This window comes from Apis cerana, linkage group LG7 (genome assembly GCF_029169275.1).
Source record: "Apis cerana isolate GH-2021 linkage group LG7, AcerK_1.0, whole genome shotgun sequence".
Classification (NCBI taxonomy): Eukaryota; Metazoa; Arthropoda; class Insecta; order Hymenoptera; family Apidae; genus Apis; species Apis cerana.
In genome coordinates, this window is record NC_083858.1 from 13,558,493 (window position 1) to 13,573,757 (window position 15,265).

Consider the following 15,265-nt stretch of genomic DNA (forward strand, 5'->3'; position numbering starts at 1 on the left):
TTTCATCCTATTCCGGAACATTTCGCTTTTTAATTCTTATATTTCTATATTTTTGTAAAAGTCTTTTTAAAGTGGAAAGGTAAAAACTTTTTAATTTTTTATAGTACATAATTTTCGATAATTTCAAAATTTCACGTATGATAAAATTAAAACGTTCTAGTTTTATCGAGATTTTAGAGTACCCGACTTTTAGACAGGGTTTCGGAATAAAAGCGTCAAATTATTCTTCGATTGTTCGCAAATTGTTGACGAAACATTAAATTTGCACGATTAAGATTCGAAAATTATCAATCATTATCGAAGAATGATAAAAGAATTCCCAAAAAAGAAGAAAAAAAAATATCAAGAACTGTGTATTAGCACATAAAATAACGATTGGGATTTATTAAATACATCAATATTTTCGATATTTGATAATTGAAGAAATTATACATTCCTTTAGAAATTTACATACATAACAGATATACATACTGTCACTTAACACAAATTCAACTTAACGAAAAAAAATCTATGCGTTTTTTTCAAACGTATTCTCGTGTCCCTCTTCTCTACGAGAACATCAAAATATTTATTTTTCCAAAAAAAAAAATATATATATAAATATATTTGTATCATTCTCTAAACGAATAAATAAATTTATCAATATTTGTAAATATACAACTCACTGGCCTTATTTTTCTCCCATTTCCTTACTCATCGCGTACTCCTGCTTAAACTTTTGACGGTTCCGACAGGATAAATTACACGTTCCGGTCCAGAGTTGCGTGCAGCGAATCCGGTAGGATGTGATTACGTGGACTATTATTAAACTATCGCTAAGAACCACTGCGGAGAATCAGGTATTTTGTTGTCAGCCACGATGCAATTCATTCCGGAATACAAAGGGACCAACTTAGTAATTGAACTCGTTTCTACGCATTCCCAAAGACAATTTACGTAATGGAGAAATGATTTACGACTATGTGCTGTATACTTAGGCGATTCAAGCCCCTTCAACTTTCAAACTTTTAATCGATATAATACGAAATATATAATATAACACAAAAATAAAGATAATAAAAAAAAATGTACTCGTTCGACACCGGTTCAATATTGAGAGATAAAAAAAAGATTAAATCGATCCACTCGTTGGTACAAAGAGAAAAAAAGATTACTCGAAACACGCGGAATCGTTGAAATATCAAAATTCTCGGTACATTTGTATACAAAGGATCCCAAAGGATCGTAAGTCTGTCACGTGTGTCTATTCAGATTCGGTTTTTATTAAGCGAAACTAGGGCGCCGACACGCCCACCATAACGAATTCAATTTAACGCACGCTAAAGATCATGAATTCCTTCCTTGGTGTATACGAAGCCTGATAGTGCGCTTTTATATTCGATTTATTAGCCTTAAACGCTGCTACTCCGCGCTGTTTACGATCCTTAACCACAAACGCTTTGTCGAATTCGCAACGTATCGTCACTGCAACGTTCCGTCATCATTATTAATATGTCGTTACGACTCGTCAATGCGGGTTCGGCCCATTTATTTACCAACAGTCCCATAGATCGGTTACTCTCGAATCGTCACTTTTCGCTGTGCGCAACGGTGCACCGGTGCACTTTCGCTCGTTACAAAATCGTTTCTCTATATTTTGCAATCGAGTTAAGAGTTTGCAACAGAATGTGTGCAGACCGTCCCAGAACGCGCGAATTTAATTCTATTTTTCCTCGATGAATACCGAAATGCGTGGAATCTCGATGGATATTTATACGCTACCGTTTATAGGTATCCGTATATACTTTTTCATCTTGTCTTTTTGTGACAATTTAGATTCGCGAAATGATCGCGGATTATGCGAATTATGCGATCATATAATCGATGATATAAATCTTTCGACGAATCGCAAATCGTCGGAGGTAATTAGCTGACCCACATCCTTCCATCGGATGACGGTCAATACGAAATAGTCTCGCGGGGGCGAATAGTACGTGGGTAGCGATTTCTCATCAACGACAAATGAAAGCAATCGTTTATTCGCGGCTGTTCGCAAGCGCGTTTGTCAGAAGCGACCGAGTCATCCTTTGTAAAGTGCCAAAGTTCATCTGGATCCTTTTGATCAAACGGATAACGTAGGTGTCTCGATCGAGAGAAACGTTTGCAATCTTCGTGATAAATAATGCTTTGTTACACGCTGTGTATTCAACCTACATCCTGCTTTTACGTGTTTAGACATTGATATATTTGTTGGAAAAGTGGGAAAAAATTAGATAGAGATATTGTATTGAATATGAGAATTGTATTAAATATATGATATATTTACTAGATATTCAGGTTTTAGTAGTGTAGTGTAGTAATAGTAGTAGTAGTAATAGTAATAGTAGTCGTTAAGTTGTTTTCAAACCTGTTTTAGAAATTTCACGAATCGTACTTAGGATCTGGAATTTTCTTTGTTTTCTTTCTTTTTTGCCTAAAAAAAAAAATAATAAATTTATCAAGAAAAATACGAATAAAAAGTTTACAAGCAAATGATTAAAACTATACAGGTAGAAATACGAACGAGTGAATTCTATTTGACTATATGACTTGTATTTGTATCGTCGATAAACGATGAAACGACAAATGATCATCGTTGTGTAAAAAGATGTCATAATAAATATAAATAAACCACATTTATTATAAAGTTAAAAATTATTCCATAATTTTTCGATTAATTCTCGAATCTCAGCTAATTCACGGTGAGATCATAGATCCATTCATCCTCATTAGTAAGGTAGTATTACCTAGCTGGCACACCCTATCCATAAAGCTAAATTACGTTGTGGCACACGTAATTCAGCAACGACGCTCGATTTCCTCGATAAGACGCCATGCATTGGCGCGATTCATCCCGCCTCGATATCTCGCGAGCGAAAGGTTAAATCGAGAATTTTATCACGGGCACGCCTATATGCTGTTCGATTTTCTGTCGCGAGTTTCTAATTCTACATTTCTTCGCGGACAAATGGATCGGCGTAGAGCGGTGACAATCGTGAAAAGCGTATCATCGTTTCACATCTATATTTCGAAGAATCTATGTTTTCGTAATTGTTTCGCGTAATCGAAGACTACTAGAAGATAAAATAAGAATAAAATTTCACTTTCGAATAAAATTAAATAGATTCGAACAATTATGGGATGCGTGTGCTCGAAAATGAACGAATATATTTCATCCCAGTTTTCATCGTTTTAAATCTATAACTGGAAACATCCTGTACACGATACATCGTAGCGAAAACAACGTCGTATCATAATTTGCGCGCGATTATTATCGATCAACGATGATATTCATAAAATGAAAGTTAATCGAGAATCGTTTCATAATCAAAAATGGCTGATTAATGATTTTAATTTAAATCGGTATAGATCATCAGAATCGATCGATTACCGTCGTGATTAACCTTCTGACCGTTCAATTAAGAACTGTCTGTTCGTTGTATTTTCCTCTTAAACCGGTAGAAAGAAAAAAAAACGAAAAACACTTATTGACGATAAAAGAGGCAGGAATGTATTTAATACTTGGTTCTCCTATATCTCGATAAATTGTTCCGAAACAATTGAACATTTAATATTTATGAGAAACAAGGAAAATTAATCCATAGAACGTAATTAGTGGAATGCGAGCAATCGCTTCTGTAGAAAGAAATAATTACATTTAAAGTGTAGATATAACCGAAAATTGGAATTTTACTTCCGAAAAATGAAAAATCTCGATCAGACGAAACGACACAAATTTAGATATAAATTATATATAGCGGTTCGCGCGCATAAAACACAACATTGATCAAAACATGGGGAAAAAGATACGATTACCGATAAGAATCAATGAATCAACGGTTATCGGCATGGAGAATGGTAATTATGTAATATTAAAGAGCATAGAAGAAAAGTTCGATAGATAAATCGTATCTTCTAAATCGTACGTAGAATCGTATTGAAAAATTATTCGATCGAATTTGATCGGATAATTTTTTTTCACTTTAGCAATAGAGATTCGGTGAAATTTAGAAAATCTTGTTAATCTTAAAAATCTTAGATCGCATCGATGTCGACAACGATCGATACAAAAACTAACGGAGGTGTTTTTTTCGGCGCAGGTGTATCCCGGATGGCGGGGACGTTGGTTACACGATGACGGAATTGCAGCCGTCGCCACCAGGATATCGAGTCCAGGATGAGGCTCCGGGCCCACCTTCCTGTCCTCCGGCCTCGTACAAGTACGCGAGTCACGGCCACGGTAGCGAGGCTGCCAATTTCAAAAGTACCTCGTCGTCGTATCCTCAGGAAGGGTATGGTGGCCTTAAGCAGAGCCCGTCTAGGACGGTACCTCCTAACGAGTATTATCGGCGAAGAAACGACGGGAGAAGATCCACGGACAACGAGCACGAGGCTGGCAACGCAACCAAGAAAGCCACGATTCCCGGTTACAACGAAAGTCACAAGAAGAATGCTACGAGCTACAAGAACGACAGCGGGTACCCGACCTTCCATCCACCTTTAACCGTATCGCAAACTATCTCTTTCTTCGACCTTTCGATATCGCCCGTCTAATTTTATTATTAATTTATTTTCAAACTTTTCGATCTTCGAATTTTGCAATTTTAAAAATGTTTTCGAATTCCGGAATTTCTCGATCCCAGCCAGTCTAGGCTGGGACGAGAATAAATCGTTTCAAATCTCTCTTCTGTCCTCCCGTGTGTCAAGGAACGAACGTTTCCACGGTTCGCTCGCTCATACTCTTTTATCGAGCAGCTTTTTGCGGGCGAGATAAGAGATACCGTTTGGCAGCCAATTAGACGTTCGCTGTATCAGTCCTCGACACACTTAGATTTCGCGATAGGTCGAACGACATAGGATCTCGTTGTCGTACGGGACAAGGTCTTCGTACGACGTCGCAATTATAGTCCGATCATACGCGTTTCCAGTTACGTTGAACTTGTTCGCTATTCCATAAATTACGGATCGGCCACGTATATCTGGTCGATAAGTGGCGTCGAACGACATCGACAACGGAGGCTAGAAAGAGATACTAGTGAGCGAGTAAGTACGCCCCGACGATTCGATCGCGCGATTCGCGTATAATTGCTCCCATACGCGCGATCGATCGCCATCTTTTAGAGATGGAACGAGGCGATCCACGAGGCGGCCGTTAAAGGATACATTTTCTCCAATCGTTTGATCCAACAGGTATAGCGAGAGCCTTGGATTCGACAGTTACACGCTCCCTCTCAACGAAAGAGACGAGGCATCGCCGCCTCCAACGCCGCCGGTCCGAGACGCGTCTAGCCTCAAAGGTGTCTGCTACGGGCCCGGCCACGAGAAATACCCATCCTGGCCGAGCGCGCCCGAGAGACATCCCGACGAGGATGTTCACGGGTCGGGACACAGCGGATCCCATCGTTCCAAATCATGGACCGATCACACCAATTATCCGAAGGAGAAACCTGCCCAGTACACCAGACCGCATACTAAGAGGCCCAATCCCGCGTTCACGCAACAGGTACGAACGTCCTTCCTGAATCGGATGCGCGTCACAACCGCTCGCGATTCGATTCGACGTGCTCGCTCTCCTCTCCTGTGTACCGGCAACATTCCGTCGCGTTGAGATTCTTGCGAAATTGAAAACTACTCACTCGCAACGGAGAGGAGAAGAAGGGAAACGCTTTCGACTTATTTGAGTGTTTTCTTCTCGTGATTTCGAGCGCTCTTCGTAATCCGTTCCACGAGTCCAAAGTGTTTTCAACGACGAGGGGAGAGGAAAGGGGCGCGACGATGCGCGACGCGACCGGCCCAAGGAAGCTTAATTGGACGGACCCGCGTCAAAGTTCCCGCGACTGTGGGAAAAATCACGACGAACGGTCGAAACGTTGGTAAATCGCGTTACGCTCGGAAACGAAACGGACGTGTAATTAATCTCTCACACTCTCACACTCTCCTTTCGTTCTCGCGCGGTGACATAACCGACATAGCCGCGTGGTTGCACGTTGACTTTTGCACGAAAATTAGGCCGGCAATTTCGAGAGGAGGTCTGTTTTCGGCCGAGCAGAATACCTCCCGTGTCACCTTCCTCCTCCTTTTACCAAGTCGTACGCGAATTCCAACGTTTCCAGGTTCGGGGGAACGTTAATGCCCCGTAATTCACTCCGCTTTCCTTTTGCTCGATTTAGGACTTCCTTATTAGTTGGTCTCGGTTTTTGCCGGCTTCGGTAATTAGCTCGTTGCTGCCCCTGGTTTATTTTAAAGCGAAACGCATTAATCGGACGCTCGATGGGAAGAGCGGCTGCTCGCTCGCGGTACAAAAAACGGAATTCGGTTTAAGTTCAATTACGCTCAGCGTGGAAGCTGATCTCGCAATCGATTACGCAGCCTCGCGTAATTACTTCAAGGTAGAGACGCGCCAAACCATTTCGAAATGCGAGTCGGAAGAAACGAGTATCGCGTCTTCCTGTTGCAGTTGAAGACGGTGATGGAACGCTGCGAGAAGATCCCGGCGGAGACTTTCGAGTCGCGTAACAGAGGCAACATAACGGAAGAGGAACCGAGATTGTGGCCTCGCGTGGATCGCGAGGGCAAAGCTCTGGGTGACGCGGAATACGTGGTCCCCTCTCCGCCCGAACGCGAGCAACCTCAGACAGCTCAGACTCTCAGCCATGCCGATCTCGAGGCCTACGTTAGGAGTTATCAGGTGGATCCTCAGGTGTCCCAGGTAACGTTTCATTTTTCTTCCTTCGTCTTCCGCTTCTTCTTCTTCTTCTTCTTCTTCTTCTTCTTCTTCTTCTTTTTCCTCTTCTTCTTCTTCTTCTTTTCGGATCTCGAGGATAACGATTCCGAGATTTCTCCTCTCCTCGTAGGTGGACATTTATAGAGAGTCAACTCTAACGCAAGCAGGCCTCGAGGAATACACGAGAGTGCAACATTCTCAACAAGCTAGCTACGCACAATCCGAAGGTTATCACAGTTACGTGTCCAGTGTCGATTCCACGACCAACACTCCGTTTCTCGACAGGTGCGATTAAAATCCGCAACGTTTATACCAACGATTATTCCTTCGTATTCCTTTTTTTCTTTTTTTTCTTTTCTTTGCTCACGACCTCGTATTTTCACACTCGAACTCGAATTTGACGTTTAGATTGAGAAGAGACAGCGAGGCAGTGGCGCAAAGGCCGACATCCACTTGGGAGGACTCGACCTCGAGAGAAGGAAGGGACAGCGTGGTGACGACGTCGAGCGGAAGCGCCTCGAGCAGCGAGACTCTGAAATGGCACGGATCGATGTCGGATGTAAGCGTGTCGAGCGGGTTGCCGGCTCGCCAGGATCGTACGTCGGATCGATGGCATCACGGATCGTTATCGGATGTAAGCAGCGTAAACGGTGGAGTTTTATCCCAGAAGGCCGGGAACAACGGTTGTCGCGACAAGTGGCAAGGATCTATGAGCGACGTTAGCACCACTTGCGGATTGTCACCGACCGCAAAGGGGAGACACGGAGGTGAAAAATGGCCGGACAAGTGGCAAGTAGTTTCGATGAATGATCGTAATAAACAGAGTCAGGGTAGATCCAGTTTACCGGCTGTGATCAATCATTGCAACGCATCGAGCAACGCGGCCGACGTTTCGTCCGCTATGCGAGAGAGCAAGTGGCAAGAATCGAGTATCGACGAACAGTCGTTGGTGGACAAGTCGCAAGTATCGTCCAGTGGGACTACCGCGTCGATGCAGTGGGACAATTCGATGAGGATCGAGGGTGATAAGTACGGCTCGTTGGCTCAGCCGATGCCTCAAAGTCCCATACGTCAGCAAATCGGTAACACGACACCCCAAAGCCCGGAAAATTGGAATCATCCTATACACGGGTCGATGTCGGACGTCAGTCAGGTCAATGGATTATCGTGTAGCAAACAATTGATCGCTCATAGCGCCAGAGTTCAGACTCCTCAGAGACATCATTCGGAAAGCGTCTTGTATTTGGATCGTGAACGAAATCAACGCAAGCTGTATCCCGTTGCAACTACTCAACCTCAACTCGACTCCACTTCGAGGTATGTATGACTTGTTTCGCAAATTTCATCGACGACCGCGTAATGGTCACGATCTCGCAAAATAATTCTCCGTATATATTTTCTTTTCTCTCTCTGTTTCTCTCTCTTGCAGAATGCCAGCATTGCCGTCTCAGCAAATTTCAGTAGCAGAGCGCATAAACGAATTAGAAAAGCAACAGCAGCAGCAGCAACAACAGCAACAGCAGCAACAACAACAACAACAGCAACAAATGCGTTACACCTATCTAGACCCGGAGAAGCGTCACAGAGTATCCGATCCAACGTTGAAAGCGATACAGAAAAAAGCTCTGCTCTCGTTCTACGAGAGACATCATCAGGCATCCTGGAGATCGGAACCGCAATTGGCACAGGGAAGCCAAACGATCGCCGCGCCCCAAAGTCCTCCGCCTCAACCACCTCCGCGACCCAGGCCACCGTCCTCGAGAAGAGCCAGCTCCGCTTCGGATTACGCGAGCGGCGCTTGGCGGGAAAACGGGAGCAGGAATCAGAGTCAGGCGAACGCGGGGGAACTGTCGAGTCCCAAGCATCAACACAGCAACAGTTGCGGCAGTCTTTCCACGGATTTGTTGGGCCCCGTGATAGTAGGGCCAGCGATATCCATAGACGATTGGGTGCCGGAGAGACCGCCCAAGAAACCACATCTGAGAAACGTTTACAACGATCGCGTACCCAGTCCCGATTTGCCTCCACCCTCACCTCCAACGGTAACCGAGAACGAGGTTCACGATTGCGACGATCCGCTGCCACCTCCACCACCAGAGCTGAGCGACGATTGTTTCAACGATGCAACGACTACGGCCACGACCGCGGCCACGACCGCTCACCACCATCACCAATCGTCCGAAGAGTCGAAAATTCGCGATAGATCTTGCGACAGACACAAATTGGAGAGACACTCAATCAGAAGATCGAAGCACGGATCGAAACGGGATTACGAGAAACTTTCCTCCGGCAAATCTTCTCCGAATTCGGCCACGAAAACCAGCATGTCCCACCAGCAGGCCGAGCAAGAACAACAACATCAATTCGTCAGGGGTGGTATAGCGTTGAAACACGTGGAATCCGAGATGGTGTTGGAGAATGGGGTCTCGGCTGGATTCGCCACGCACAGAATGGTGGCCACCGGTCGTTCCAGTTTGAGATATCCGTCCGCGCAGAAGTTAATGATGAACGGTAGGGTGACGCCAGCCAGAAGAATATCGGAGGAACGAGGTTTCTCGGCCAGACCTCCGGCCCAATTGCCCGATCTCATCTCGCAACGATACACCGACTCCGGGAATCAGAGGCCCGCCCCCCAGGTACCCGTCGAGCCGAGGATCATTCGGCAAGAATCGATGCGAGTGGATGGGACGCGAATCGACGTTTCCGGAACGTTGCTCAGGAACGATTCCGCTCAGAGGTTGGAATCGTCTTCCGGTCAGAGGCCTCAACCTCAAGTGGCCAAAAACACGGACAAAAGTGGCTCGAACAATCAAACGACCAGACCTAATTACTTGCCCGTTCCGGAAAGCTCCAAGTGCGCGTCCAAGTATCTGGAGAGTGGGAATCACGGCTTCACGATCGGTAGCCCAGTGAAGACGGGCTACGAAGCCAATTCCAAGATGTATCCATCGGAATCGAGCCCTCAGAAGTATCACGAGCCTCCCAAATACGTAGCCAATAATCACCATCAATCGCGTCATAGCGGGGACGGGACGCAAAGGGGGAATTATTACGCGCTCCCCCCCAAATATATAGACGCACCGAAGCAAAAGCCTCAACCTCAATGTCCCACGGATAGATACGGCGGTTCTACCAACGCTTCTCCGAGTTCTCCTCCTCCTCCGCCTCTGGCGCCAAGGCAAAACAGCGCGGGTAGAAAGTCATTGCCACCACCGCCCCGACCGGCTCCTCCGCACGCGCTGCAGGGGTAAGTTTGAAATCATCTTTTACAACCAATTTTTATTTCGTCACGTCTAATTTCTTCTACTTAACGCTGAATACATGCGAAATGTGGTGTCACGACGAAAATTCCGACGATCGGTCTTTTCGTCAAGAATCGCCCCTTTTCAATCAACGAGTCGAATCGTCGATTCTTTTTTTCCTTTTTCTATCGTGTTTCGCAAACGCGAGAATCTCCATGGGCTCTTTACGTTTTTTTTTTTTTTTACGGATCGTAGAAACGTCTATCGCGCAATAGACGCGATTTTTCAACAGTTTCGATTACAGAAGGAACGCGTACGATTCCGTAATTACGGTTTAATTGAACGATAAAACGGTTGCTGCCGCACTTTCGATATCATCGTCCCTTATACGTATTGTATCGTGCAACGTGTCCCCACGATCTTCTATTATCCTGCAATCGATCGGTCGAATTAGAGGTATATATATATATATATATATTATCTTAAACTGTCGACGAGACAGCTTATTAACGACCCTCCAACATCGATAGATCACTCTCGCGAAAACTCTCTCGAGATATATCGCTCCTCTTTCGTGGCATCCTTCGAGAAACGGGTACGAGTTTGCTTTTCATTTACGATTCGAAGTGAAAAATAACGAGATAGATAGAGAGAGAGAGAGAGAGAGAGATCTTTCTTAAGTTCCACGAGCTATCGCGCTCTGATCGTTATAGTTCGATTCCCGTGACATAAACGATATAATGGTCGTTCACAATTTTGCAGACTTACGATATATACGTATGTAATATCCTTTGCGAAATGGATGATTTAGAAAAAATATCGTATATTTTTCTCCTTATTAATTCACCGCTCACCACACTTTTTCAGCATACATTAATGCCACTCTATGAATTTATAGTTCGAAACTGGAGTTTCCCTTGCGAATTAACTAAGATTAAATCTGACCAAAATAAAAAAAAAATTCGCGAATCATCTCTTGGAAGCGGTTTATGTATACGTATATTCCTGGAAAGAAAATCTCGACTCCCCGTGCTAAGGAACAGCGGTAAAAGCGGAATCGTTACCAACCCGATACGAAAGCGTTGAGCAAGAATTACCGACGGATTATCGAGCAACGAAGCCAGACTAGAGATCCCTCGATGCTCGTTTTTGCGCCGCTTTAAATCCAAGAACTCGTAAATCCCAGGGGATGAACGGCAGCGATGCTGATAGTTCGGCTCGCCTCGTTAATTATTTTCTCGTTCGTTCGTTCGACTGAATCGTATGCATTACCATCGGATTATCATTGCAAATCTAACGGTGTCCCATTACCGCCTTGATTTACGAGCGTGTGACTTTCCCTGAATCGCGTCCGGCCACAATCTTCCAACGAACGGAACTATTTACGATCCCCACTACTTTTAATCTTCGCGTCCACGCGAATTCTCGTCCATGTTCAAACTCCGAGAATCCGCGGAATCGTCATTTCCTTCTTCCGATTCATATTTTTTATTCCGTTTATATTTTCGCCCGATAAAAATATGTATTACATCACTGAATCGAAGGAAAAAGATTGATTGTTCGAAAGATGAAAAATTTCGAATTGGCGAAAAAATTAATCGAGATAGTTGCAAAAAAAAAGAACAAACGGCAATTCGAAAGCAAGGTTGATCGCTCTTCATCCTATCCGAAGGATCGAGTCCTACGCGAGTTTTTCCACGAGTTCAATCTCTTTGTCCTCTTTGTCGGTCAATAGTTTTTGTCGGTCGGGTCACGAGATGCTCTTCGATCGATCTATTGCGACTCTTATTCCAAACAATTCGAACGGCTTAATCGCAGGAAATTAATAGTAATCGATCGATTAATAGTAATTGCACGGTCACTTTGAATTCATCAAAGGATGAACTTGTTGGATGGAGAGCACAGGATGTAGTCTCGATCTCACGAGGCGATAAGTCTTTTCACCTTTCTTTTGTTTCGTTCTCGCTCTGATTGGATGACCACCAACTTGACTTCTGTAACGGTCGAGCGATCTTCCAACGGATTTCGACCTCGCGACACGGTTCGAGGATCAAACACTCGTTGTGACCTTCGTGCGAGCAAGAAACAAAGAGATATACGTCTTGCTATTACTCCCTATTACTATTACTACTACTACTATTAGTAAAAGGATCGAAATTATTTGAAATTATTTCGAATCTTGTACGCTCTTATATATCTTATATATCCTTCTCCCGCTATGTTTGCCAGCAATAACAATATAAAACAGATCTAATTATTAATCTTTAATCTTATTCCAAACAAAAATTTCCATTGCATAGTAACGTAGTAACATAGTACTGTTGATCTTCCTCGTTCACCACCTTTCTTTCTCTCTCTTTCTTTCGCGCGCACAAAGGTTTAACCTTTCGACTAAACCCAGCCACGAGTCAGAAATGTCAGAAAAAAGGTTACCCGCGTGGCACCACGGGCGTGTTTGCCCGTTCTTTGGCGTTCGATTATGCTCGCTGTGCCATTGCTGTTTCAACCGCACAGATCGAGCAATTGAACGCGTGAGAATTCGTCGACTATTCGGTCGATGATATGTATATCCGTGTCTATCTATTAGTTAGAAAACAACGGTAATATAACGTTTCTACGTTCAAATCTTCGTACAAAGTTTCTACCGTTTCATCGAGAAATCGCGTCAATTTATCTTTTATTCGATAATATTTCTGATTAATACTGGAAAAACTCATCGTGTCGAGTCTCTTCGATACGCGTATCGGATGATACCGCGCAAGAAAAAACGCTATATCTATATCGTATTATCGGAACACCATTCTTTTTATTTTATCATTAAAGTACTTAAAATCTTCGAGTACTTGTTTTTGTGTGTAAAAGAAATTAGATTGAATTTAGTTAACTATATTCTTTCTTTATCGATACACAATAGCGTTGTTCAATAATCTCTCAATTATTATTATATTTATTGATATTTAAAGCAATTTTACTATGATCAAACATTCGTAACGTTCAACAACGAATGAAAATGTATTTCGATTGATCGCGAAAAAAAATTTATCGCGTATTTATTCTGTTCGTTTATTCTATTGAACTATTCCGTAACTGATAAGTGATTTCGAAACTGAGAGAATTTTATTTACAAATCGAGCAACGACGTATCGTGAAATAAAAATTCCGCTTATTTGATCAAAGAATCGATGGATTATCCACAAAATGTACAGACATCATTATATATTTATCGGACTTAATTATCGATTTTCGATTAATACGATTAATCATTATTCCATTTTTATTTCTATTAATCATTTTTTTATATTTTTTTACATTTTTTATCTATGAGAAAAACAAAATTCCTTAATCTTAAACAAAAGATCATGTTTCTTCTTTCTTGCTGTATCCAGCGACATAATTACAACGCAATTAAATTCGAAAAGTACAAAAATGGAAATCTGTGCTTATATATTTTATATAATATTTATATAATATTTTCTACAATTTTAAGAATCGAATCGAAACGAGAATCCTTACCTATCATTTATAGTTAAATTTTCCACGTTTTAATTAAAAAAAATATAATAAATGTCTTTGCAGCCAACTCACTCGTATTATTTTTTATAAAACATATAATTGTATCATTAATATTACTATGTATGCGCTGAGATGAATATATATTACACATCAAATAATAACAATCCCCTCCCTTTCCTCCGCTTGTAGCGTATAAAATCTATTCATCACCCATCCACTTTTCATTTGCGCGAAAATTTATTTATTTTCAAATAAATTAATTTTTTAGTGTACATTTTTAAAACGTTCCAACAACTTTTGATCATTATGCGGCACAACAACGAAAAAATCTATTTTTTACTTTTTGAAATAAATTTCAATAAAAATCACAAAAATTATAAAAATTAAAGTTTTCGAATAAAAATTTAAATTAAAAAAAAAAGAAGATTAATTATATCTTTGCGTGAGGTATGATCGCTTCATCGATTCTAGTTTGTGCCGAAAACGGATATTCAAAATAAAAAAATAAAAATAAGACAATTATTACGCTTTTTTCACGTCTGTTTATATTATTAGCGAACAAATACTGGACTCTAATTTCGCGAATAATCATTGTAATTAAATTTATCTACAATTATTGTGCTTTAAATATTATTATGGCACAAACATTTATCGATCGCTGCTTGCACGCGGTCACAATTTTCTGAAAAAAAAAATTGCATTAGTAACGAAGAATGTGAAATGGAAAATTTTTTCCCATATTTTTTTCTCCTATTTGTTACGCAATCGTATTTTTCTGAAACTATGAATTGAGAGTTAAATGATGAAAAAATAAAAAATATAATCTAATATATTTTATATATTTTAAAAAAATATAATTCGTTTAATCTTTCCTTCTATATATTCTAATGTTCTTAATAATTTATGTAATCAATATATACGTATTGAATGAATTAATTGATAAATCGATATACATTGTTACAATAATAATAAAAAATATTTTCTTTTGATACAAAAATATTATTATCACTTCTATCAATTTACATAAAAAAATAATCAAATCTTTAGACAAATATATATATATATACATATATTAAACGAAATTAGTATCGAAATTATATTAAAACAACGCGATAAACAAGTTCAAATTTCATTTTCAGAAAATAATAAGTAATATATTAATAATGGAATAGGTTAAAAAAAAAAATAAATTATTCATCGAAGAACTATTAATAATTACATTATTAATTACAATATTCAATAAATCATTGGATAAATGTATTAATTAAATAATAGTATACGAAAAATAAAATAATTATAGAAATAATATATTACGTAATTAAATTAATTGATCAAAAACAAAATTTGAAACAGAACTTCTAAACGCCACGATTTTCGACAATAGAATATCGCGATTTCATCTGGTTGGTAGTTTAGGAAAAAAGAATCAAAACATGTCGAAATATGATATGAACGTAAACTACCAATTTCTTGGAAAGACTATTGTTAGAAGTATTTTTCGCCTTGAACAAATATCAAAATAAATACAAAAATATAAATCATAGAAAACGTTTTCAGCCTTGAGCATAAAATCAAAACATAAATACTAATATGAGTTGAACGCACGGATATAAGAAGACACGACGTATAGAAAAGAAATAAGAATCGTACATGTGTGTGTGTGTGTGTGTCTTTGAATAAAATTGAGTTAAATAATTTGATTTAACGAAAAAAATTGTTTATTTCCATAAGAAATATTATAGTAAAAAGACAAGAAAAATATTATAGT

General features: G+C 40.6%; 1 protein-coding gene across 4 annotated transcripts in view; it reads left to right on the top strand.

Annotated features, from left to right (window-relative positions):
• The window catches only part of LOC108001537 (nuclear receptor coactivator 6), a 170,578-nt gene that overhangs the window by 105,256 nt on the left and 50,057 nt on the right, over positions 1–15,265 (top strand). For all 4 annotated transcript variants that reach the window (XM_017062572.3, XM_017062573.3, XM_017062574.3 and 1 more), the window contains 6 exons: positions 4,119–4,496; positions 5,209–5,521; positions 6,476–6,727; positions 6,873–7,027; positions 7,151–8,059; positions 8,172–9,989. In XM_017062572.3, coding sequence (XP_016918061.2) covers positions 4,119–4,496; positions 5,209–5,521; positions 6,476–6,727; positions 6,873–7,027; positions 7,151–8,059; positions 8,172–9,989 — 3,825 coding nt within the window. The remainder of the gene's footprint in view (positions 1–4,118; positions 4,497–5,208; positions 5,522–6,475; positions 6,728–6,872; positions 7,028–7,150; positions 8,060–8,171; positions 9,990–15,265) is intronic.